At 42.3% G+C, this 27710-nt stretch overlaps 1 protein-coding gene across 5 annotated transcripts in view; it reads left to right on the top strand.

The window, feature by feature from the left end:
• The first annotated feature begins 6492 nt into the window (after positions 1–6492).
• The window catches only part of prkcha (protein kinase C, eta, a), a 48186-nt gene continuing 26968 nt past the window's right edge, over positions 6493–27710 (top strand). For 2 of the 5 annotated variants that reach the window (XM_035752164.2, XM_035752163.2), the window contains exons 1-3: positions 6637–7533; positions 18322–18385; positions 27165–27318. In XM_035752164.2, the coding sequence (XP_035608057.1) occupies positions 7183–7533; positions 18322–18385; positions 27165–27318 (569 nt within the window). In that variant the 5' untranslated portion in view covers positions 6637–7182. Of the gene's footprint in view, positions 6576–6635; positions 7534–18321; positions 18386–27164; positions 27319–27710 lie in introns of those variants that run through there. The other 3 variants (XM_035752166.2, XM_035752165.2, XM_035752162.2) reach the window with 3 other exon arrangements.

The raw sequence follows: 27710 nt of genomic DNA, 5'->3' as shown, positions 1-27710 counted from the left end.
AAGGTGAACCTTCGCCCCAGTCTGAGGTCCTGAGTGCTCTGGAGCAGGTTTTCATCAAGGATCTCTCTATGGCCTCCCGGATGGCGCAGTGGTTAAGGGTGCTGTACTGCAGCGCCAGCTGTGCCATCAGAGTCCCTGGGTTCGCGCCCAGGCTCTGTCGTAACCGGCCGCGACCGGGAGGTCCGTGGGGCGATGCACAATTGGCCTAGCGTCGTCCGGGTTAGGGAAGGCTTGGTCGGTAGGGATGTCCTTGTCTCATCGCGCACCAGCGACCCCTGTGGCGGGCCGGGCGCAGTGCGCGCTAACCAAGGTTGCGTGTACCCTCCGACACATTGGTGTGGCTGGCTTCCAGGTTGCATGCGCGCTGTGTTAAGAAGCAGTACGGCTGGTTGGGTTGTGTATCAGAGGATGCATGACTTTCAACCTTCGTCTCTCCCGAGCCCTTACGGGAGTTGTAGCGATGAGACAAGATAGTAGCTACTACAACAATTGGAAACCACGGAAAAAAGGGGTACAAAATAAAAAATAAAAACAAAGGATCTCTCTATACTTTGCTTCGTTCATCTTTCCCTCGATCCTGCCCAGTCTCCCAGTCCCTGTCGCTGAAAAACTTCCCCACAGCATGATGCTGCCACCACCATGCTTCACCGTATGGATGGTGCCAGGTTTCCTCCAGGCGTGATGATTGGCTTTCAGGCCAAAGAATTCAGTCTTTCATCTTTCATCAGACCAGAGAATCTTGTTTCACAGGAGCTCTGTGACCATCGGGTTCTTAGCCACCTCCCTGACCAAGGCCCTTCTCCCCGATTATTCAGTTTGGCCGTGCAGCCAGCTCTAGGAAGAGTCTTGGTGGTTCCAAACTTCTTCCATTTAAGAATGATGGAGGCCACTGTGTTCTTGGTGACCTTCAATGCTGCAGAAATGTTTTGATACCCTTCCCCAGGTCTGTGCCCTGACACAATCCTGTCTTGGAGCTCTACGGACAATTCCTTCGACCTCATGGCTTAATTTCTAAAAACCTGTTTTCTCTTTGTCATTATGGGGTATTGTGTAGATTGATGAGGATTTTTAATTTATTTAATCAATTTTAGAATAAGGCTGTAACATAACAAAATGTGGAAAAAGTCAAGGGGTCTGCATACTTTTTGAATGTACTGAAGCCTGCCAGTCAGCTCTTCACCACTCACGTGGTCCTAAAGCCAGCCACTAATCCCGCTAAACTGCAATTGCCTTATTAAATTGGAATTGGAATGATTTTAGTAGCCTATTTTAAATTGTTGGTGTTGAGCTAGTGTATGGCGACTGCTATACTCTGACATACCCAATTTACACTCCTGGTACTCAGTGATGTGTTGTTGTTTTGAATTTGCCACAAGCAACGCTTTTTAGGCTATTCAGGACAAAAGTTAATTTCTTTGCCACATTTTTTGCATTGTTATTTTAGTGCCTTATTGCAAACAGGATGTATGTTTTCTAATATTTTCATTCTGTACCTGCTCCTTCTTGTCACTGTCATTTAGCTTATTTTTGTGGAGTAATCCATCCTCAGTTTTTTTTAATAGTCATTCTGTTACCTAAAACCCACATTTAAGTAGGATAAGGAAAGTTCACAGAAGTAACAATTAAAAGTAGACCTACCAATGAGTTAGTGTTTTTCTTGATAACAAATGTGTTTATTAATTATTAAAGCTGCAATATGTAACTTTTTGCAAGACCCGATGGAATTCGCATAGAAATGGTCAGTTATAGATCTTTCATTCTCATTAAAGGCAAGTCTAAGAAGTCTGTTCTATGTGCTATTTCTATGCTTCCCATTCTTAAGTTTTGTTTTTGCTTCTTTTGGTTTTGTACACCAGCTTCAAACATCTGAAAATTGGGTCGCGTCCATATATGCAGAACAAAAAGACTAAATGACTGGGTCGCGTCTCTGCCAACTGAACCGATAGAACGAATGACCAGCTGGCTTGGGTAGCAACCCTAGATTTGTGTCATGACTATATCTTGTGGAAGGATGAAATAGTATGAATAAATTCATCAAAATAAAGTTAATGAAAATATGTCAATCATTATTTGAACATGTTGGTAACCCGTTGTATAAATGTGATAATGCCTTGAAGCTGGTGTTTGAAGGATATATCTTCCAAACACTTGAGTACAGTTTAATTAACTGTATGTACTGTAGTGTGCTGTACTGAACATATCTACTTGACTGTACTCTACTGTTCTGTACAGTACTGTTAAAATAGACGTCTATGATTGGTTCAGATCTGGTCCGGTATGGACCAATCAAATTTGGTCACACACGCACATGACTATACTCGTGATGACTTTTTGAGAACCATCAATTAATTCCCATTCAAAATCCTATGTTCCTTAACCCCTAACCCATAAGCCTAAAATAGCCTTTTTACAAGTGAGGATTGGCAAAATGTCCTCACTTCTCTGAAATGTTGTTGGTTTACTATTCTTGTGAGAGCTTCTGGTACTCACAAGTACAGTAAAACGTGTATACACACTCTCTCTCTCTGGGTTGAAGAGTTAACACTCAGTTAAATGTATGTAAAGCTGGCAGCAGGCTCCCGCAGTGTAATTGACAGAAGATTCAGGGCCACAGACCTTTTCAAAACAGCCTCTTTGTCAAATGAGTGACATACACCGATCACAAAAGCATACGTGAAAGGTTAAGCTGAAAGAAGCTAAGATTACTTTTTCACATTGCAACAGGCAGTTAGTTTCTTGTAAAGATCTTGAAAACACACCATTGTATTGTCTTTGTGGCTGACGGGCTGTGTGGATAACCCTTATTATAATGACAAGAATGGAGCAGGGCCTTCTCTTTACTGGGTGTCAGGGGTCTGCTCGATAAAGTGCCCTCCAGTTCCACTTCCCCTAGTTGTCCTCTCAAGTGCTTCATTAATCCCTGCAACAGAAAGACAACGCTGAGTTCATCGCTCAACACCAACCAAATGTCAACAGAATGCATTTGTGAAGCCTTGGCAGTAGAATTGGGTTCCATGCTGATCACTTCTCTCTTTCTCACTACAGTCATAGTTGACACAATAGCAGAAAAATAATGTTGAATAGACTGATTCAAGCAATGCTGTCACCATAGAAAAATAGGACCAGATTAAAGGCGTCAAGATCATTCCACATAACTGCACAGAAACTTTAGAAGAGGAGAACACAATGAGCTGTTTACTACATTTAGAGCAGAATGGTTGTCTCCAACAGCCCTTAGCTGACTTGGACAGAGAGGGCTGGGTAGGTGGGGAAGTTCGTCTGGAAAGGGGGCCAGAATAGTGAGCAGCACAGTATGGGGCTTTGAGCAGGCTCTGTTTTTGGGAAGTGGGGGGTGCATTTGCCTTTCCCCCGATCCCCTTAGCACTTCGCTGAGCCCTTAACGCGGCCCTGACGCCTCACTGGCAGAAGCCACGCTGCCCCACATCTGGAGCCAATTACCCAGGAGGGGCTTTGACATAGCCTCCCACACTGGATGGCCCAGTCTCACACACACATTCCTCTGCTTTTCACAACATTCTCTAACTCGCTCTCATTCTTCCCTTCGTTCCCTTCCTCTAAGTCTCTCTGTCTCCCAGTCTATATGTCTATATCCTGTCTTCTCTCACCCCCTAATTTATCTTTTTACATCTACTATGGTACTATTCACACACAATCTGTGTGTCTCTCTATATTAAACTTGAAATAGGAAAAACAGAACTCACTCTCTGTCCCTACTCCAAAAAGGGTGAAAGTAGTGGTAAAGTGAGCTAGTGAGGTCTCATGCACCCAGACTGGCACAAACGTTCTCTTTCTCGCTGTCTCTATCTCTCCATGCCTTTTTCCCTTGCCCTCAACCTGTACCAATTAAGGTGTCACGTTTCCCAGCGGCAGAGTGCTGGTATGAAATATGGACGTGTGAATAAAAGGGACACTTCGCACCAAATCAGCTTTTATGACTGTGATTTATGGCCTGCTGGTTCTCCCCTCATTTCATCTAAAGGACTGCTGTTTTTATTTTGCTGGGGGAGAGGTAAACTGAGGGGCTCAAATGCTAGTGGAGGGCAAATATACATTGACTTAGTTCTGCAAAGAATAAATAGTACATTCTCACAATAACAAATAAGTGGTTACTGTCATTCAACATTGACCTGCCCCAAATTGCATTCAACCATCTTGGCTTATCATTTTGCAATTGTTTGGCATAATGCCACTGGTAATGATGACACATATAACCTACATATAAGCTCTCTTTTGAAGGGTTCACTCTAGTTTATCATGTACCTTTGATATCTCTGTTTATAGCCCTGTGAGGACAGTGACTAGGAAAGAAAGATATTGGTGGATTACACATAATCAGCTCATTTGGCCTAGTTCAGTATTCAGTGTGTAGAAGTCTCTAGTCGCACCCAACCTGAAGGGGACGAGAGGTCCAATGTGGAATTAGGTGAGGGGGATAGTGTTGGGGCACTGCCCCTGTGAGGGATGGAGGTAATTGGGTTGGGTCTGAGGGGGGTGATGGGGAGGGGGTTGATGTGGGAGGCATGGTGTTTATATACTAGCCACATGGGCCTTCCCTTACCGGGGTCACACACAGAGGGCTGGGAATGGAGCTCACCATACCTGGCCCAAATTACCCATATTCCCTGTTGTCCCATTTGGCACCAATGCTATGGTTCATTAGCTGCAGCTATAGAGTGTACCTGGGCAGGGAGCCAGAGAATAGAGCTGTCCAGGGTTACAGGAGCATAAATCGTAATGTGGACGGTGAAGGGAATGTGGAAACACTACAGGTGGCAGTTACTTTAGTCGTACCAATGAATACCCTGGACTGTTACAGCCTGGTTGAGGTAGCTGCTTCTGTGTTAATGTGTACAAGAACGTTAACATGCAATTTTAGAGTTTACACCAGAGGTGTGTCCTTGCAAAGAAATATGTGATTATATGTATGAGAAAGTGTGGTCATGTGTGTTTGTGGAGTACACACCAGAACACGCGTTTGAGTTCAGATGTGTGTGATCATAACTCTTGATTTGGGCATGGCAACAGCTGTAGGGAGGAGAGTATAAAAATGGATGAAAAACGGGAGAGAGTTGGAGAAATAGAGAGATGGGGACAGTTGGGAAAACAGAGAGACCAAACAAATCCCCCTCCATGATCGTATAAACGCCAGCCAGTGAAACGACTGCTGTGGAGAAAAATGTCTGCGGTAGCCTAAGAAAAAAAAGACCACTGTCAAGATGAGGAAGTAGGGCATGTAAAAGTAAAGATGGAAAAAAACAAAGGATTGATGATGCGGTATGAAGGAGGAAGATGGCTATCAAATGAACTTTCTTGAGTTCAACAGCAGTCTCAGCCTGCCCTCTGCTGGATGGTATAGTGTAATGCTCCACAAAACTGGCAATGAAAACCAATGTACAGTATTCAAAGTGAGGAATGGTTACTCACAGACCATGGATGATGGATCAATTTAATGTGTTTTTACCGGTAATGAAAGTTGTCTCAGGAGGTTGTCTTAGACCACTTTGATGTATTACGGGCACATGTTTGTCTCGGAATTCTATTACTGACAGGTCAAATCCCTGACTCAACACACTGACATACACATACATCTGTAGTAATGTAAATGTAATGTAAATATGTAAATGTAAATGTAATGTAATGTAAATGTAGTATTCAGGTTAGTCATTCTGGGGTGATAATTGTGAAAAACATATGAAACCACACTACCCTATCTATCTGTCATTTTTATCTCATCGCTGTCTTCTTTTTATAAGGGCAGGTAAAAGCCGTTGTTTATAAGACAGGCTCTATCCCAGAGATCTGTAAGAGCCGTGTTAAAAGCTTTGTTTTTTAAGACCATCTCTGTTCCCTGGGATGTGGCCCCTTTATTGGAAGCAGCTGGAAGAGAGAGATGTGGGGAGGCAACGTTTGGCAGAGAAGGCTGAGAGGTCAATGCTAACACTAATAACGGCCAGACTTTGATCGTGAGAGAAATATTTACTGACCTCAAAGATTGACAGTGTGGCACCGAATATGACCTTTTCTTTTGCCAAAAAGATTGGGGTCAAGGGAGTTTGGAAATGAGGGCAGAGAGAGTGTGTGTCAGAGGAAGATATTCAGAGACAGAGAGGGGTTAAGATTGGAGGGGAGTTAGAACTAACCCATGAGTTAAGGTCATCATTAGCGCTTTCTGGTTACTTTCATAGGTCCTCTGAGGCACTCTTTCAGAAGAAAACTCTTGCCTTAAATGTCCTTCTTTTTGATTCTGGTGCATTCAGCATAAATCAACTCCACAGCACCCATCCTTACAACTCAGATTAAAAGCCCACTTGTTTCTACCATGTCTTGCAGCTCATGGCCATGTGCCTTTAATTACATCTTCACAGCTGTGCCAGGTGATATTCTTCACACAAGAACTGTACAATAGACCTCTGGAGGCTAAATAGCTGTAGTCACACTTTCTGTATATCACAAGGGGGTGCTATTTCCTTATTTATCTGCCGAGGACAGGAGAATCATTTCGATAGCCTACCCCCATGCTCTGAGGCAACCCTAAGCGCTGCAAGTCCACTACGGTAGTTATAGTCTTAATGCTACTTTTTCCACATTATTATATAAATCCTTGATAATAACCGATGAGACTAATATTGACTAGACATTTTACAGTTAGTTGTAGCATGCCGATTAGTCAGAACAAAATGTAAACACGTGCATTGAGAAAGAAGAAACTCTATAGAAAGCATTATCGTGCATGGTCGCTACTTCTGTTACTTCCTTTTTACGGAACTTGCCTTGTGCTTCCTTGAAGTATACCTAGGTCGTTCTCAGAACGTGCACGCTTTCTGTATAGCCTACATCAGCAGTGTTGTTTTGGGAGGCAAGATCACACGCGCTGGTCCAGGGCACCGCTCACGACCGAGGGTCAAGAGCACCGTGCGAACGCGTCACCTGCAAATGCCTATTGACGAGCAATGTCTTCGAATTGCTCTAGGATGCAACATTGGACTCCAGTTCACAGTCAAATATATTGATTTATATTATTTTGAAGTTAGGTCAGTATGTAGGAATGCCTTACATGACTATCGCGATAGCGTAGTTTTAATTTGAGTTTAAGTGTTTTTAGATTTTTTTTTTTATTACTTTGAACTTGTTACATTTTTGTTCTTTCTGTAGAGGAACAATATGAAGTTCAACGGGTATCTGAAGCTTAGAATTGGTGAGGCGCTGGACCTCAAACCAACTACTTTTTCTCTTCGTCACTCTGTAATGTTCAACAAAACGGCTCCCACTCTAGACCCTTACCTTGTGATAAAGGTGGACGAGTACAAAATTGGACAAACGCATACAAAACAGAAAACCAACATGCCAACTTACAACGAAGAGTTTTGCCTCAATGTCAACGACGGCAAGCATATAGAGTTGGCTGTATTTCATGATGCACCCATAGGGTATGACGACTTTGTTGCCAACTGCATTATTCAATTTGAGGACTTGATCAAAACCTCGAACACAGAAGATACTTTTGAAGGATGGGTGAGTAGCTTTAAAGCGGCAATCATTAGTTAAAACAGTAATAAAGCCGAATCCCTGCCCTGTTCCTATAAAAAGCTGAGAGATGGGGCTGGAGAAATGTAACCACGAGCAAAACATTTTTTTTACAACAAAACAAAACGCACTATTTTCACATTTGTTCGGGTGGTGCTGAAAATGATGAATACGAAGTTCAACGTTTTGGAAATTACACTTTAAGCCCTGGGCACTGTGAGGATGAATAGGGACTGATGTGGCTGTCATGACACAATTGTATCCTCTTGGCAATTCACTCAAATAGCCTTTATGTTAAAGCAGAATGAATATAGCCAGACTGTCAGTAAAAAATACCCTGATCATATTTTCCTTTACCGCTCTGAAAAGTTCCCTTTGAGAACTTTTGGGGAATTTGCATATACACATTCCATACTGTACTGTTGGATGATAAACTAATGCCAAGGGCCAGACACAAGGTCATAGGCACTTCTAAATACATCCCCATCAGTAGTGCTACTTGTAGACATGAGATGCATAGTTTACACTCATTTTGCCATTCCCTTTCCAGTCCTTTCTTTACAGGGCAAGAGCCGATCATGTCCTTTCCCCATATAGAGCCGCTAATTATAGGCGGCATCTTAGTGAATAGTGTGTTTAGCTTACACCTAGTCTCAAACCCAGACCCACATGAGTACATTATAGGAAGCAACACGTCTGTCTAGAGACTAGCTTGAGCCTGTCGGAAAGGCAGAAGCGACATCAGCAGAGGGCCATAACCACACATGCCGTTCTAATGTGGTAATTGTGCTCCCTGCTAGCAGTATGTCAAGCATGGCATTGTAAAGTGTGTTGGAAACCACAACCAGCAGAGACTTTGCATCTGGGGTCAGTGCCTTGCATGCACAAACAAGCTGAAGTGTGATAATACCCTATCTTACTGCATCTCATACCGCCACTCTCGTACAGCCACTCAAATACAGCCATTGATAGATGTTAAAGTGACAGTATCAAAAGAATGACCTGTTATGACTTTCTACATTTCTCTCTCTGGTTGATGTGCATTGCTTTAGGGGCTACATGGACACCTCTTTATAGCATTGTAGGCTACTATTGGTTTGGGTTATGTTTGTCACTGGAACTGCCCTATATAACATAGTTTCACTCGTCTGGTTTACTTTTGGTCCATTTTAATCATGTGTAACCTGAACCTGTGCGAACTGGGATCGTCAGTGTGCCTTGAGACCCACCGTCCTCCAGTGGCTGTCTGGGCTTCTTATTATCTCTTATGGTCACACAGTCCAATTTTTAAAATCAAACCTTTATTTAATTAGGCAAGTCAGTTAAGAACAAATTCTTATTTACAATGAAGGCCAAACCCAGACAAATTGTGCGCCACCCTATAGGACTCCCAATCACAGCCAGAAGGGATGCAGCCTTGATTTGAACCAGGGACTGCAGTGACACATCTTACACTGAGATAGAGTGCCTTAGACCGCTGCGCCACTCGGGAGCAATGGGCTGACATACTCAACCTCCTCTGTCATGGTGCCAAAAAGCTATTAAGCAATACTTCACAATGTTGGCTATGAAGCCCAGAGTCAGATGAACTGGTGGATACCATTTTTATGTCTACGTGTGCAGTTTGAAGGAAGTTGCTAAATAGCGTTAGTGCAAACGCTGGTTAGCATTGGCTCTTAAAACTACCTCTAACTTCCCTCATACTGGATGCAAAGACATAAAAATGGTATCCATGAGTTCATTCGACTCTGGGGAAGTATCCCTTTAACCTCTTGAAAAGTAGAATCTGAGTTTTTGTTTTTGTGCAAAGCTTCCACCAGGGGCCAATCGCTGAAGACCAGAGTCGGTGCAGTGGCTGTGTCTGTGAGGTTTTATTGACCAAGATGTGGGCATAGCCTGCCCTCACACTTTAGGACATGCACTCTTGACAGCACTTATCTCATAGATCTGAACTGTGAAACTATCTTTTTGCTTTGTTAGCTTTCTCAGATGAAGTGCTTGGGGCCCTATATGTATGACAAAGAGTAGAGACTAAAAAGTAGGGCACAGGCCTCCACATGCCAACACCACTGTTATTGCTGCTTTCCCAACGTCTGCTTGACGCTCCAAGTCCCTCTCAATCCCATCCCATCCCATCTCATCTCCCTCATTTTATAACCTCTCTTGGCTCAGAGCCAATAACATCACTTTCTCTTTCTCACCTGTGTTCCTCTCTAACCAGCAGGGCAATTCCACGACAACAGAATGATGCTGAGACTCAGATTTCTCACTTTAAAATGTATGTCAAACAAAATACAATGATTGCGAAGTTAAACATACCATACAACTATGGACAAGGACTACTTTAACAATTTCCACTGAACATTTTACCAAATCACATTTACCATTTACAGCACAAACTGTCATTCTGTTCCAAAATGTGCATCTGCACTGTTTTTTTAAGTAAATGTGTTTTTGGACAATGTTAAAAGTAGTCATTATGCATAGAGTTGTACGGCAGGTAGCCTAGTGGTTAGAGCGTTGGGCCAGTAACCAAAAGGTTGCTGTGTTGAATCCCCGAGCTGACAAGGTAAAAACCTGTCATTCCGCCCCTGAACAAGGCACTGTTCCCCAGTAGGCTGTCATTGTAAATAACAATTTGTTCTTAACTGACTTGCCTAGTTCAATTTAAAACAATGTCCCCTCAAAAAATTATTGCAAACGTTTAAAGTGTTACTTTGGAATTGCTCAGTACAGTGTTGCATATTAAACACAGACTTTACAGAGTGTCTTAAATCTTAGGGGGGCTATCGGGACACACACATACAATAACTTTACTTCTTATTGCACTGTTACACAGAACCTTGACCAGCACCATGTCAAAGTACAGAGGAGCAGAGAGAGAGTCTATGTTGTGTGTCAGGACAAGCAGCAGTTTGAGGTGTTAACCTAAAAAATAGCAACTCAAAATAGAAGCATGCAGTCATATCTGTGTCTCATCAGCCTGTGGCTCAGCCTCATGTGCCACCCACCCACTCCTCTCACACCCCACTCACATCCTCAACACTGGGGGACAGTTTCCATTAAGACCCATAACTTACACCTGTGACAACATCAAATAGTGGCCTGTGTTGAACCATTTATCAGGTTCATCGAAATGTTGTCTCTTCTAGAAAGGGTTGGGGACTGAATACACTAGACTCAGTTTAACTCTAAATGTCTGTCAGCAGCTTCCACTGCCTGAAAAAACCACTTCCTCCATTGCTGTGGCTCAGCCAGGCAAAGTTCCTGATTTTTAAATTTAGTGTGGTCCTGTTTGCATCAGAGCTTGATTTAGTCTGAACACTTCTGTCTTTATGTCTCTGGAGTCCTGACTGCATCAGCTGCTTCACAGAGTACACAGACCCAGGGCTCTCAGAGAAAGAGAGAGAACTGGAGCTAACAGTAATGGGTGACAGTAGGCTAATAGTTTGTGTGTGCTCAGCTGAACACAAAGGAAACATGTGTGGAGGGTGATGTCTTGTCAAGGTCAATAGTTAAGGAATGAGAGAGGTGGAATTATCATAACATCTACATCTGATGTCGTTTTCTGTCTGGGATTTCCGTTTCCAATGTTTCAGCCTCAGCATTAGATCATGTGTGATGTTAGATATATTCCCTCCTTACAGTGATACAGAACTATCTAACTGACCAAGTATATTGAATGGTGAGACCAGCTGGTAGAGATGACTAAATCAGGATAGAGATGACCCTGCAGTATCAGTCCAATCATGTCACTTTTGTTGTGGGTTGTCAAGGTTTCCCATTGGGGCATCTGTCTGACATGAACCCTCTCTGTAGTTTGTGCTGTAAGCAAGGGCATAACTTTTTTGTTGGATATTTGGGGTTGGGGTCAGAGTCAACGGGTTCCGGTGTCAACACCCCTCTAGGGGGGTCTGGGGGCATGTCCCCACGGGAGATGTTTTGTTTTAAAAAGGTCTGAAATTATTGTTTCTGGTGAATTTGGTCAATATACCCCAATAACAACTGAAACACATATTTCTTTAAACTGTGTTCTTACTCGTAACAGTTCAGAAAGTCACCACCACACCCCTTTAACTATATTTAAATGTTAAAACCCATTATTCTATTTGTGTACCCTTCACCACGCTTGGCTAGTACATGGTCTTGAATAACTCATTTCTTATACCAAATTAACTTAAAATCTGACTCCAGAAACATCTTACTTAGTTACACAATTGAATTGTAGTATTAATTCATAAAATAATTCAGTGACATTCAAAAAATATAACTCTTCGATATGGATCTAACGATAGACTTCAAAATTAACCAATCAGTGTAGCATCATGCTCAAGCAATAGATTTCAAAATTAACCAATCAGTGTAGCATCATGCTCAAGCAATAGACTTCTAAATTAACCAATCAGTGTAGCATCATGCTCAAGCAATAGACTTCAAAAATAGATAGCAACAATTAATTGTCTTTCACCATCAAGTACAAAACAAACACATTCAATTACCTGTTGCAATCTTATATAAAGGTGGGCATATAGTGGTACAGAGAGGGGTCAGATGTTTAGTCTAAATTCTCTAAAATGTACTAAATACCTGTTTACGCCCGTCACTGACAGAAATACAATGTTGGCATATTGTTTTCATTTCTATGGTATCCAGCTTCTCCTGGTGAATGACAGATGGCAACATGGTTGAATCTGCTTTGTGTCGTTGTTGAGAGCAGCCACGTCTTCAATCTCCATGATAACCAAATGAAATCAGCAGGCAACAACATTTGTTATAGCACTTGGGCTACAGTCAGCAAAGATGAGAAGTTGAACCGATAGTTCCAATCTGTGATCAATTTACATTTCTGTGCAACATGCTGTACCAGACTGTCTTATAACTCAAATTCCAAATTCTCACCTGATCACCCTCTCTCTCCCTGTGCCTCAACATGGGCAGTGCTTTCCCTCTTTCTACTGACTGTCTCTGACCCCTACCATGACAACCAAATTAAATCAGAATGAAGGCAGCAACTGTTTTGTTGTAGCATTGGGCAACAGTCAGAAAAGATGAGGAATTGAACATATAATGCCTTCCTTAACTCAAATTCTCACCCGATGACCTGTTTGTCCTCTCCCTGCCTCAACATGGGCAGTACACTCTCACTCTCTCTATTGCCTGTCTTTGAACCCTCCCATAATCATATGATCAAATACCATTATCATATGAAAAATATGTCTGGCCGTAACAATGATGGGGTTAGCTTATTAACATAAATTATATTCTGCTTTTATTAGCAACATTTAAAAAATTTTTTTTTTACTGTTTGGCAATAGGTGTAGCTAGCTAGCTGACAACAACGTCCCAGTCTATTATGAATTGTACAGTGTACTGTAGTTAGCTAGCTTTGTAGCCATTAATTAATTTGGTACCTCCATTAAGGGCACTACTTTTTCACTAGTGAACAGTGACTCACTAAGTGCTGCTCATCTGGAGCTGCAGTTGAAAAGGGGAAGATACTGTGCTAGCGAGCTAAAATAGCCAACAAAGCATAGCATCACCCACTATAAAACTATTTTTACACAATTATCTCATCACCAGTAAATAGTTCACTAGTTACTCAGGAACATAGGAGTAGATTTAGGAAATGTTCATTAACTTTTACTTGTTTTAAAATTTTAAAACATTAATTCATTGGATTGCTCGTGAATGTAACTACCCAAGCAGGGCTCAAAAATAACTTTTTTTTCATCACCGGGACAGAATCTTCCCAAAGTGCAACTTTTAACATCCCGAACTCTAGATGACCATCCCACATTAAAATACACTATACATACAAAAGTATGTGGACTGTCCTCCAAATTAGTGGATTCAGCTATTTCAGCCACACCCGTTGCTGACAGGTTTATAAAACCGAGTACACAGCCATGCAATCTCCATAAACAAACATTGGTAGTAGAGCTGCCCCGGTGAACTGTAAGTGCTGTAATTGGGAAGTGGAAATGTCTAGGAGCAACAACGGCTTAGCCACAAAGTGGTAGGCCACACAGGCTCACAGAACGGGACCGCCGAGTGCTGAAGCACATAGTGAGTAAAAACCTGTCCTTGGTTGCAACACTCACTAGAAAGTTCCAAACTGCCTCTGGAAGCAACTTCAGCAACATTACTGTTCATCGGGTGCTTCATGAAATGGATTTCCATGGCCAAGCAGCCGCACACAAGCCTAGATCACCATGTGCAATGCCAAATGTCGGCTGGAGTGTGTAAAGCTTGCTGCCGTTGTGCTCTGGAGCAGTGGAAACATGTTCTCTGGAGTGATGAATCACACTTTACCATCTGGCAGTCCGACAGACGAATCTGCATTTGGCGGATGCCTGGAGAACGCTACCAGCCCGAATGTGTAGTGCCAACTGTAAAATTTGGTGGAGGAGGAATAATGGTCTGGGGATTTTTTTCATGGTTCGGGTGAGGCCCCTCAGTTCCAGTGAAGGGAAATCTTAATGCTACAGCATACAATGGCATTCTAGATGATTCTGTGTTTCCAACTTTGTGGCAACAGTTTGGGGAAGACCCTTGTCTGTTTCAACATAATGCCGCCGTGTACAAAGCGATGTCCATACAGAAATAGTTTGTCGAAATTGGTGTGGAAGAACTTGACTGGCCTGCAAAAAGCCCTGATCTCAACCCCCATCAAACACCTTTGGGAGAAATTGGAACGCCAACTGTGAGCAGGCCTAATTGCCCAACATCCGTGCCTGACCTCACTAAAGCTCTTGTGGCTGAATGGAAGCAAGTCCTCGCAGCAATCTAGTGGAAAGCCTTCCCAGAAGAATGTTCGACGAGCAGGTGTCCACATACTTTTGGTGATGTAGTGTACTTCGTAAAAGTCGGGGGGGGGGGGCATGGGTTTACTCTAGGACAGGTCAATCACAGTGATTTAGAAGGCTAATAAGAGTACTACTGAAATAGATAAATGGGACTGTCAACTGATCCAGAAATGTGACTAAAAAGCAGTGCTGGAAAAAGTACCCAATTGTCATACTTGAGTGTAAGTAAAGATGTCTTAATAGAAAATGACTGAAGTAAAAGTGAAAGTAACCCAGTAAAATACTACTTGAGTAAAAGTCTGAAAGTATTTGGTTTGAAATATACTTAAGTATCAAAAGTAAAAGTATAAATCATTTCAAATTCCTTACTAAGCAAACCAGATGGCACCATTTTCTTGTTTTTTAAATGTATGGATAGCCAGGGGCACACTCCAACACTCAGACATCATTTACAAAAAAGCTTTTGTGTTTAGTGAGTCCACCAGATCAGAGGCAGTAGGGATGACCAGGGATGTTCTCTTGATAAGTGTGTGAGTTGGACCATTTTCCTATCCCGCTAAGCATTCAAAATGTAATGAGTACTTTTGGGTGTCAGGGAAAATGTTTTGAGTAAAAAGTATAATATTTTTTTCAAGAAACGTAGTGAAGTAAAAAGTAGTCAAAAAAATAAATAGTTAAGTAAATTACAGATACCCCCCCAAAACTACTTAAGTAGTACTTTAAAGTAGTTTTACTTCAGTACTTTACACCACTGCTTAAAAGGCCAACACTGGAATAATATTCTAATCTATTTTGCATAAATGTATGGGTAACTGACAAAATAAAATAAACACTTGAGTAAATGAGGGATACAAAGTATGTTGAAAACAGGTACTTCCACACAGGTATAGTTCCTGAGTTTATTAAGCAACTTCATGCTTAGGGTCATGTAAGATATAATAATGTCCAGTTGCACATCATTTTGGCTACCATGGCTAGAATAAATAATCTCATGGAGTTTAAAGTATGTGTGTGTCAGTCACCTGATCTCAAACCAATTGAAGATTTATGGAAGATTCTGGAGCTGTGCCTGAGACAGCATTTCCCACCACCATCACCAAAACAACAAATTATGGAATTTCTCCTTGGAGAATGGTGTTGCATCCCTTAGAGTTCCAGACACTTGTAGAATCTATGCCAAGGCGAATTGAAGCTGTTCTGTCGGCTCGTTGTGGCCCAACGCACTAAAACACTTTATGTTGGTGTTTCCTTTGTTTTGGCAGTTACTTGTACATAAATAATTAGCCTACATCTCAAAGTGTAGCCTAGGTGATATGTCCACACTGATGCTGACATGAGGGAGGCGCCAGAAAATGTAGCCAAACTTTTAAGTACCTAAATATAGGCTATATGCCACTCATGTTTGACAAATATAATGTAGGATAACATTAACGTCTAAAAGCTTGATTCTGTTGACATACTCGAGGCACGGTTTGTTCAGATCAAATGGGTGTGTTCCCGCTAATTGTGTTCCCGCTAATTGCATTTTGGAACATTCGCATGGAGCCTCTACTGCAGTATGCGCGTTGCTGTGCTTACTCGGAATGGGCCGGCTGGGGGGGATCCAATCATAAAATGAGGAATGAGGAACATAAAGCCAGTAGCTGCCTGGCACTTTGATTGGAAAACATGTCCCCACTGTAATCAAACTAATCATGGTAAGATATTAACGGGTTCAAATTGACTTGTTTCTAATATTGGGGCAGTCATTACTCCCCGTCTCCATGCCCCCGGCAAGTTACTCACCTGGCTGTAAGTCACCTCCGTTTCCATTTGAGTGGCTTGTGCATGGCCTCCGCAGCACTGTGGAGATCCTTCAGGTTCTCACTGTGGGCCTAATACAAACCTTTCGACCTCTGTCTGTCTTATGTCTATGTGTGTAGGTTTTCTTTATACTTACAGTGTATTTAGAAAGTATTCAGACCCCTTGACTTTTTCCACATTTTATTATGTTACAGCCTTTTTCTAAAATTGATTTTTGTCATCAATCTACACAACCTCACGCTGACAAGGCAAAAGCATTTTTTTTGCAAAAGTATGAAAAATTAAAACTTAAATATTACATTTGCATAAGTATTCAGACCCTGTACTTTGTCTAAGCAACTTTGGCAGCGATTACAGCCTCGAGTCTACTTGGGTATGACGCTACAAGCTTGGCACGCCTGTATTTGGGGAGATCCTCTCAAGCTCTGTCAGGTTGGATGGGAAGCATTGCTGCACAGCTATTTTCAGGCCTCTCCATAAATATTGATCGGGTTCAAGTTCAGGCTCTAACTGGGCCTCTCAAGGACATTCAGAGACTTGTCCCGAAGCCACTCCTGCATTGTCATGGCTGTGTGCTTACTGTGTCCTGTTGGAAGGTAAAACTTTTGTCCAAGTCTGAGAACCTGCTCCAGAGCACTCGGGACCTCATCAAATATCTCTCTGTTCTTTGCACAGTTCATCTTTCCCTCTATCCTGACTAGTCTCTGCCGCTAAAAAATATCCCCACAGCATGATGCTGCCACCACCATGCTTTACCATAGGGATTTCCTCCAGACGTGACGCTTGGCATTCAGGCCAAAGAGGTCAATCTTGGTTTCATCAGATCAGAGAATCTTGTTTCTCATGGTCTGAGAGTCCTCCCAGCAGGCTGTCCTGTGCCTTTTACTGAGTGACTTCCATCTGGCCCTCTACCATAAAGGCCTGTCCTTCAGGAAGGTTCTCTCATCTCCACAGAGGAACTCTAGAGCTCTGTCAGAGTGACTATCAGGTTCTTTGTCACCTCCCTGACCAAGGCCCTTCTCCCCCAATTGCTCAGTTTGGCCGTGCAGCCAGCTCTCGGAAGAGTCTTGGTGGTTCCAAACTTCATCCATTTAAGAATGATGGAGGCCACTGTGTTCTTGAGGAATTTCAATGCTGCAGAAATGTTTTGGTACCTTTCCCCAGATCTTTGCCTCGACAAAATCCTGTCTTGGAGCTCTATGGACAATTGCTTCGATCTCATGGCTTGGTTTTTGCTTTGACATGCACTGTCAACTGTGGGACCTTGTATAGTCATGTATGTGCCTTATCAAATCATGTCCAATCAATTGAATTTACCACAAGTGTACTCCAAACAAGTTTTAGAAACATCTCAAGGATGATCAATGGAAACAGGATGCACCTGAGCTCAATTTCGAGTCGCATAGCAAAGGGTCTGAATAATTATGTAAATAAGGTATTTCTGTTTTCGCTTTGTCATTATGGGGTATCGTGTAGCGATTGCTGAAGAAAATGTTCTATTTAATTAATTTTAGAATAAGGCTGTAACGTAACAAAATGTGAAAAGGTCAAGTGGTCTGAGTACTTTCCGAAATTTTCACTGGAGCAGGGTGTCATTTTAATAGAGCTAGCTCAACCAGCTGGACCTGCTCTCTAGTCTCTTCACCACATTGCTCACATTCTCCCCACATTACATACACACTCAACCCACTCAACATGCTAAATACCGGTATGGTAAAGAAAAACCTAACAATGCAGATGTTTTTTTTATATCTCAATATCAAATCATTTCTGGGTAACAATTAAGTACCCTTCTGTGATTGATTGTTTTAAATTAAATGGTAATAAAGAAACAGATAGTTTCTTAATAAAGAGCTATTTCTCAAGATGTATTTTTCTAGGACTGTCTTGGAGTGGTCTGAGTGGGGAGGGAAACTGAAAACTAGCTGAGGTTTGGAACTCTCTTTCTTATTGGTCTAACTATATTACCAGGCAGGCCAAAACATCATCCCACCAAAACCAAGTGGCCTTTTCTAACAGCTCGTACACTAAAAGGACATCATTATAATTTTCATAGTATTATCCCAAGCTTAAAGTGTGGAAATATATATAAAACACAGGAAAATCATGTTTGACTGCACTGGGCCTTTAAATAGTCTAGTCTAATGTCTCCTGTGTTTGTGTGCAGGTGGACCTGGAGCCAGAGGGCAAGGTGTACATACTCATAGCACTAAATGGCTCCTTCATTGATGGTAAGAGTTTTTCACTGTATCTCACACTAACCCTCTATCTATTTCATCCATAGATGGCACAACTATCTCTTTCTCCCTCTTTCTCTGTTCCTATCTTTTATTTCTCTTACACTGAGACAGCATACATTCTTTCAACTACTTAAATATTCAGTAACATTTTGTTCTATTCGACCCTCCTCCCTCTAAAGTTAAAAGTCTGTCTGTCTGTCTGGCTGCTTCAACACACCCACTGATGCAGCTGATAAATAACAGGCTGTCAAACAGACATTCGGCGTCACAAAAACCTGGTTGTGTGTGTGTGTGCGCGTTTGTGCATGCCTGTAACTGACTTACTGTAAGACATACTGTAGATGCTTTGACTGATGGGAATCCTATCTCCTTTGTTTCCTTTCAGATAAAAGCAACAATGTTCTATCATCCATATTTCCTGTCTGAATAACATACTCCCCTCTAGCAGTTTGTATAGTGCTCTGCCGTGGTTTTATCACCACTGAAAATCATCATGACCTTATCTAAACTGCACCTGACCTGGATACCCTACAAATAAAAACTGCACATAGCTCTGCAAATTTCTCTCACTTTATCATAATATCATTCATAAACCTCTCCAATCTGAAGGTCATTTCCCTGATATAATAATATTTAATTTGTAAAGAGTACGATTGGGATAAGTCATGAATGCTTTAGGGAGGTTCCGTCCATGAAATAACACACATTAAACCCTAGTTTTTGCTGTGGCAAATCAAACATCCTTCAATAGCTGACAATTGAGTGCCATTCTCAGTGTAGTACTCCACCACCTGTCTCTCTGACGTGTGTCGGGACTCTAAAACATACAACTTTCCGTTGTTCGTATGTGGTTCTAGCACCTCACAAACTCAACTATTATTACTCTAGACAGACACACACGCACACAGACATACACACTCACCTATAGACACGCACACACTCATCCATAATACCATACGATATGATCAGTGGCTTCCCCCAAAAATGTACCAAGAAAAAAACATATAAAATAAACTCCTTCAAGACTGTTGGAAAAGCATTCCAGGTGAAGCTGGTTGAGAGAATGCCAAGAGTGTGCAAAGCTGTCAGGGTGGCTATTTGAATTTGTATTTTTTTTGTATTTGTATTTTGATTTGTTAAATTTTTTTTGGTTACAACATGATTCAATGTGTGTTATTTCATAGTTTTGATGTCTTCACTATTATTCTACAATGTAGAAAATAGTAAAAAATAAAGAAAAACCCTTGAATGAGTAGGTGTTCTAAAACGTTAGACTGGTAGTGCAATCTCTCTGTGTTTCATAAATTTCCTTCAATTCACAAGAGGCTGAACGTATCTCACCGGAGAAAGCATCCCATTGAACGAAACCGCGCCCCTCTGTCTCAGTATGTGTAGTGTATCTATCTGATGCTTTCTGGTCAGAAAGAGTGAAATTGATGCTGCCCATAATATTGAATGCAAGGGAAGCCAGCAAGTATTTGGCCTCCCTTGATAATAGCCAATCAACTATTAAACTGAGTGAGCTCAGCTTTGAATGGTCCTGGCGCAACAAAAACATTTTTCAAGCGAAGATAGTTTGGATTTGGCTTCAGTCCAATCACATCACAGGCCAATCATCATTACTGACAGAAAAAAACTTTAATTGTTGTGTTCTCCGGTGGCTAGCTAGCTAAAATCGTCCCTTTCCTAAATTAGCCATGGATGGAGATAGGGATTTGGACTTAATTCTCCATACTGGTCAATCATTAAAACGGCGATTCTGATCCAACCATAAATTCGTACATTGTGCCCCTGGCCTGAGAGGATGGAAGTTCAACGTGTCGCTAGATTGTGGTATGCTAATGTTAACTAGCTGGCCTGACCTATCGTTTCCCATGAAAGGAAGTTAGGCTAGCGAGCAAGTATTTTAGCCAGGTAGCCTAGGTCAACAACAACTTAGTGTGTACTGTGTGACTGTCATAGACCGTTTAGGCAACATGAAGGGAGAGAAATACTCCTCAGAATCAATTTGAAAGAAATAAGCTTTTTGTGCTTATTGAACATTTCTGAGATCTTTTGTTTCAGCTCATGAAACATGGGACCAACACTTTACATGATGCGTTTATATTTTTGTTCACTGTAGTTGTCACTATTAGACTAAGCATAGGTGATAAGCTGTTGAAATTGAAATGGTGCTGGAATAGGGAACTCTCTGTGGCTCTAAATAAATAGTTGTTTAGTAGTGTGAAAATGTCAAGCATTACCTTGCTCTACCATGCTGTAGGTCATATAACTGTTTGCTACATGCAATATGTTTTGTGGATTTCACAGGACAGATGTTGCTCTCTGGTTTTGTAATGAGACATGTGTGGTTGACTTTATTCTGCCACTGTATTTTTATTGCCTCTGGCCTTAGGCCAATATGTCATGGTGGTAAGGCATGTGAGCAAACCGGTTATAGAGCTATCAACGCATTTATCACAACACCAGTTGAAGTATGGCTTTTTTGTCCTGGATTGGCTTCCTTGGTGATTTTACCCACGCACCAATGTTTTGATAAACATTTTTAAATGTTTTAAATTTTATTTAACCAGGTAGGCAAGTTGAGAACAAGTTCTCATTTTCGACCTGGCCAAGATAAAGCAAAGCAGTGCGAAACAAACAACACAGAGTTACACATGGGATAAACAAACATACAGTCAATAACAGAATTGAAAAATCTATGTACTGTGTGTGCAAATGTAGTAAGATTAGGAAGGTAAGGCAATAAATAGGCCATAGTGGCAAAATAATTACAATTTAGCAAATAAACTCTGGAGTGATGGATGTGCAGAAGACGATTGTGCAAGTAGAGATAATGGGGTGCAAATGAGCAAAAAAAAACAACAATATGGGGATGAGGCTATTTTGTAAATGACATCGCCGAAGTCAATGATCGGTAGGATAGTCAGTTTTACGAGGGTATGTTTGGCAGCATGAGTGAAGGATGCTTTGTTGCGAAATAGGAAGCAGATTCTAGATTTAATTTTGGATTGGAGATGCTTAATGTGAGTCTAGAAGAAGAGTACAGTCTAATCAGACACCTAGGTATTTGTAGTTGTCCACATATTCTAAGTCAGAACCATCCAGAGTAGTGATACTAGACTGGCGGGCGGGTGCGGGCAGCAATCGGTAGAAGATCATGCATTTAGTTTTACTTGCATTTAAGAGCAGTTGGAGGCCACGGAAGAAGTGTTGCATGGCATTGAAGCTCGTCTGGAGTTTTGTTAACACAGTGTCCGAAGAAGGGCCAGAAATATACAGAATGGTGTTGTCTGCGTAGAGGTGGATCAGAGAATCACTAGCAGCAAGAGCGACATTGATGTATACATAGAAAAGTTTCGGCCCGAGAATTAAACCCTGTGGCACCCCCATAGAGACTGCCAGAGGTCCGGACAACAGGCCGTCCGATTTGACACACTGAACTCTATCTGAGAAGTAGTTGATGAACCAGACAAGGCAGTCATTTGAGAAACCATGGCTGTTGAGTCTGCCGATGAGGATGTGGTGATTGACAGAGTCGAAAGCCTTGGCCAGATCAATGAATACGGCTGCACAGTAATGTTTCTTATAGATGGCGGTTAAGATATCGTTTAGGACCTTGAGCGTGGCTGAGGGGCACCCATGACCAGCTCTGAAACCAGATTGCATAGCATAGAAGGTATGGTGAGATTTGAAATGGTCGGTAATCTGTTTGTTGACTTGGCTTTCGAAGACCTTAGAAAGGCAGGGTAGTATAGATATAGGTCTGTAGCAGTTTGGGTCAAGAGTGTCCCCCCCATTGAAGAGGGGGATGACCGCAGCTGCTTTCCAATGTTTGGGAATCTCAGACGACACGAAAGAGAGGTTGAACGGGCTAGTAATAGGGGTTGCAACAGTTTCGGCAGATCATTTTAGAAAGTAAGGGTCCAGATTGTCTAGCCCGGCTGATTTGTAGGGGTCCAGATTTTGCAGCTCTTTCGGAACATCAGCTGACTGGATTTGGGAGAAGGAGAAATGGGGAAGGCTTGGGCGAGTTGCTGTGGGGGGTGCAGTGCTGTTGACCGGTGGAAAGCATGGCCAGCCATAGAAAAATGCTTATTGAAATTCTTAATTATAGTGTATTTATCAGTGGTGACAGTGTTTCCTATCTTCAGTGCAGTGGGCATCTGGGAGGTGTTCTTATTCTCCATGGACTTTACTGTGTCCCAGAACTTTTTTGAGTTAGTGTTGCAGGAAGCAAATTTCTGCTTGAAAAAGCTAGACTTGGCTTTTCTAACTGCCTGTGTATAATGGTTTCTAGCTTCCCTGAACAGCTGCATATCACGGGGGCTGTTCGATGCTAATGCAGAACGCCATAGGATGTTTTTGTGTTGGTTAAGGGCAGTCAGGTCTGGGGAGAACCGAGGGCTATATCTGTTCCTGGTTCTAAATTTCTTGAATGGGGCATGTTTATTTAAGATGGTTAGGAAGGCATTTAAAAAAAAAAAAAAGGCATCCTCTACTGATGGGATGAGATCAATATCCTTCCAGGATATCTAGGCCAAGTTGATTAGAAAGGCCTGCTCGCTGAAGTGTTTCAGGGAGCGTTTGACAGTGATGAGTGGAGGTAGTTTGACCGCTGACCCATTACGGATGCAGGCAATGAGGCAGTGATCGCTGAGATCTTGGTTGAAGACAGCAGAGGTGTATTTAACTTCTTGCGTCGAGCCATCCCGGATCCGGGATCGTGAATACAGCCTCAATCTCATTACCATAACGCAACGTTAACTATTCATGAAAATCGCAAATGAAATGAAATTAATCTATTTGCTCTCAAGCTTAGCCTTTTGTTAACAACACTGTCATCTCAGATTTTCAAAATATGCTTCTCAACCATAGCAAACTAGCATTTAGCGTTAGCATTTAGCTTTAGCATTAGCAGGCAACATTTTCACAAAAACCAGCAAAAACATTCAATAAATCATTTACCTTTGAAGAACTTCGGATGTTTTCAATGAGGAGACTCTCAGTTAGATAGCAAATGTTCAGTTTTTTAGTTGTGCAGGAGAAATCGGTCCGTTTTCTGCGTCATGTTTGGCTACCAAAAAAAAACAAATTCATTCATCCAAACGCCAAACTTTCTTCCTCATTAACTCCATAATATTGACTGAAACATGGTAAACGTTGTTTAGAATCAATCCTCAAGGTGTTTTTCACATATCTCTTCATGATATATCATTCCTGGAAGTCTCCTCTCTGTCTCAATCACATGGATGAATGCGAGCAGCTTGGAGATTACGCAACAATTTCAACAAAGGACACTGGGCGGACCCCTGGTAAATGTAGTCTCTTATGGCCAATCTTCCAATGATATGCCTACAAATACGTCACAATGCTGCAGACAACTTGGAGAAACGAAAGAAAGGGCAGGCTAATTTGTGGCGCTTTCACAGCCATATAAGGAGACAATGGAAAACAGAGCCTCAAAAATCCTACTCATTTCCTGTTTGAGGTTGCATCTTGGTTTCGCCTGTAAGATCAGTTCTGGGGCACCCACAGATAATATCATTTCTTTCCAAAGCTGGCAATTATATGCATAGTCGAGCATCTTTTTGTGACAAAATATTGCGCTTAAAACGGGCACGTTTTTTTGTCCAATAATGAAATAGCGCCCCCCCTAGCTTCAACTGGTTAAAGGGCAAGTTGGTTAGGATGATATCTATGAGGGTTCCCATGTTTAAGGCTTTGGGGAGGTACCTGGTAGCTTCATTGATAATTTGTGTGAGATTGAGGGCATCAAGCTAGATTGTAGGATGGCTAGGGTGTTAAGCATGTTCCAGTTTAGGTCGCCTAGCAGCATGAGCTCTGAAGATAGATGGGGGCAATCAGTTCACATATGGTGTCCAGAGCACAGCTGGGGGCAGAGGGTGGTCTATAGCAGGCGGCAACGGTGAGAGACTTGTTTTTAGAGAGGTGGATTTTTAAAAGTAGAAGTTCAAATTGTTTGGGTACAGACCTGGATAGTAGGACAGAACTCTGCAGGCTATCTTTGCAGTAGATTGCAACACCGCCCCCTTTGGCAGTTCTATCTTGTCTGAAAATGTTGTAGTTTGGGATGAAAATTTCAGAATTTTTGGTGGTCTTCCTAAGCCAGGATTCAGACACAGCTAGAACATCCGGGTTGGCAGAGTGTGCTAAAGCAGTGAATAGAACAAACTTAGGGAGGAGGCTTCTAATGTTAACATGTATGAAACCAAGGCTATTACGTTTACAGAAGTCGTCAAAAGAGAGCGCCTGGAGAATAGGAGTGGAGCTAGGCACTGCAGGGCCTGGATTCACCTCTACATCGCCAGAGGAACAGAGGAGGAGTAGGATAAGGGTACGGCTAAAAGCAATAAGAATTGGTCGTCTAGAACGTCTGGAACAGAGAGTAAAAGGAGGTTTCTGGAGGCGATAAAATAGCTTCAAGGTATAATGTACAGACAAAGGTATGGTAGGATGTGAATACAGTGCAGGTAAACCTAGGTATTGACTGATGAAGAGAGAGATATTGTCTCTAGAAACATCATTGAAACCAGGAGATGTCATTGCATGTGTGGGTGGTGGAACTAATAGGTTGGATAAGGTATAGTGAGCAGGACTAGAGGCTCTACAGTGAAATAAGCCAATAAACACTAACCAGAACAGCAATGGGCAAGGCATATTGACATTAAGGAGAGGCATGCTTAGTCGAGTGATCAAAAGTGTCCAGTGAGTAGTGAGGTTGGTTGGGGTCACGGCGATTCAGACAGCTAGCCGGGCCATCGATAGCAAGCTAGCATAGAATGGAGGTCTGTTTTTAGCCACCTCGTGCGTTTCGGTCGGTAGGATTTAGTGGGGTTCTGTGTGGTAGAGGGGATGAATCCATTTTGCAAAAAAACAAAAAACAATAGATATAGAGGCCCAAGAAGAAAAATAAATAAATAACTCCCTCGGGTAGATAACGTCGGTAGTCCAGTTGTGAAGGCCCGGTGGGGCTCCGCGTTGGCAGTAAAACGGGTCCGGATAGGTGATTGTAGGCCAGGAGTGACTGATGGAACTCTTCAGCTGGCTAGCTCCGGAATTATTGATGTTTGCTCCGGAATCAACATAAGCTGATAGTCACACGGATAGCAGCTAGCTACCTGCGAGATCCAGGTATAAATGTCCAGAGTTAGCGCTTCAAATCCGGGGACATGTAGAGAAAAATAGGTCCGATATGTTCCGGTCCGAGCCTCGCCGTACAAAACTGGTGATAGATTTTTGAGCTAAAGGATAGCTGATGACCACAAACCGTGGTTAGCTGAATACTAACGATTAGCCAGTAAAGAAGCTAACTAGCTTCTGATTAGCTTCTGGATTAGCTTCTGGTTAGTTGCTATGGAGGATTACAGATTTGAGGTAAATAATACTTTCTTTTTTAAAAATATAAATTGGTGAGGCGGGTTGCAGGAGAGTTTTGAAGATGAGTTTATGGAAAATAAAACATATATATAAAAAGGTATGTGAAGAAAGTTGTAAATATATATATATATATATATATATACGGGACACGGCAAGACGAGGACAAAAGACGTCTGACTGCTATGCCATCTTGGAGCAAGATGTGTGTGTGCTAAAGCAGTGAATAAAACAAACTTAGGGAGGAGGCTTCTGATGTTAACATGCATGAAACCTAGACTTTTACGGTTACAGAAGTCAACAAAAGATAGCGCCTGGTGAAAAGAAGTGGAACTGGGGGCTACAGGGCCTGGGTTAACCTCTACATCACCAGAGGAACAGAGTAGGATAAGGGTACGGCTGAAGGCTATAAAAACTGGTCGTCTATTGCATTGGGGACAGAGAATAAAAGGAGCAGATTTCTGGGAGTGGTAGAATAGATTCAGGGCATGATGTTCAGACAATGGTATGGTAGGATGTGAGTACAGTGGAGGTAAACCTAGGTGTTGAGTGACGATGAGAGAGGTTTCGTCTCTTGAGGCACCAGTTAAGCCAGGTGAGGACTCTGCATGTGTGTGGGGTGGGACAAATGAGCTATCTAAGGCATTTTGAGTGGGACTGAGGGCTGAAATAAAACCGTAAGAACGAGCCAAGACAGCAGTAAACAAGGCATATTGACATTAGAGAGAGGCATAAAGCAAACACAGTTGTTGATCAGGAGAGCTAAGACAACAACGGGTAAATGGCGATGAATGGGCAGAGCGGGTTGGTTAGGACATACAGGGCCTGAATTTAAGGCTGGGGCCGACAGGTAAACAAAATGAGGTACCGTGTTATTGAAACAGTACAGGGGCATCCGCTGTGTAGCTGTGATCATAGGGTCAAAAGAGCAGCAATAGGTGAGTCAGGGTGCTGTTCGGTAGTCACTACTACGCTAGGCGAGCAGGGGACACAGTGTTCAGAAAAGCTAGATGGTTCTTCGGCGACATCGTGACAGAATAGCCTGTTGAGACCCCCTCGGACGGTTACATTGGTAGACCAGTCGTGATGGATCAGCGGGGTTCCGTGTCGGCAGTAAAAGGGCCAATTGGAAAAATAGGTATTGTAGCCCAAGAATTGGCTGAAGGACCTCTTTGGCTAGCCGGGAGATGGGCCTAGCTCGAGGCTAGTTCCAGGCTAACTGGATGCTTGCTTCGTGACAGAGACGTTAGTCAGGAGTAGCCACTCGGATAGCAGCTAGCTAGCTGCAATGATCCGGTGTAAAGTTTCAGAGCTTGCAGTTGGAATCCCAATACTGTCTGACCCCCATCCCATTCTGTTCCCATGTTCTAAGATGACGCCACTGGGAATGTGAAGGTGTTTAAGCAGTTCAACAGGAAGAGGCAGGGGGCCGTGAAACGCAAAATTCACCAGGTCAACGGACACAAGTTCATGTCCACATTCCTACGGCAGCCCACCTTCTGCTTCCACTGCAAAGAGTTCATCTGGTAAGGACACACACACACACACACACACACACACACACACACACACACAAAACATATGTTTTACTTTTCTTGAGGGGACCTAAAATAGATTTCCATTCTGGTACCCTAACACTACACTAACCTTAACTCTAATTGTAACCCTAAGCCTAATCCCTATATTGAAAATAGTCTTTGGGAGAATGTTCCTTGATTTCCTGTCCTTGTGGAGACGTTTGAGGATTTCTGGTACCCACAAGGGTAGTAATACAAGACCACTCACACTCCACTGCCCTCACCTCATAGAGTTCATCTAACGTGTTACACATAGTGATAGTATTGTCGATGGTTTATAATAGAAACAGCCAGTTACAATATATTTCATATGTAAACAGTATGCTTTGCATGATTCCTGA

Source organism: Oncorhynchus keta, chromosome 35 (assembly GCF_023373465.1).
Source record: "Oncorhynchus keta strain PuntledgeMale-10-30-2019 chromosome 35, Oket_V2, whole genome shotgun sequence".
Classification (NCBI taxonomy): domain Eukaryota; kingdom Metazoa; phylum Chordata; class Actinopteri; order Salmoniformes; family Salmonidae; genus Oncorhynchus; species Oncorhynchus keta.
The sequence above is the reverse complement of the archived record's forward strand: the minus strand, read 5'-3'. Positions and strand labels throughout refer to the sequence as shown.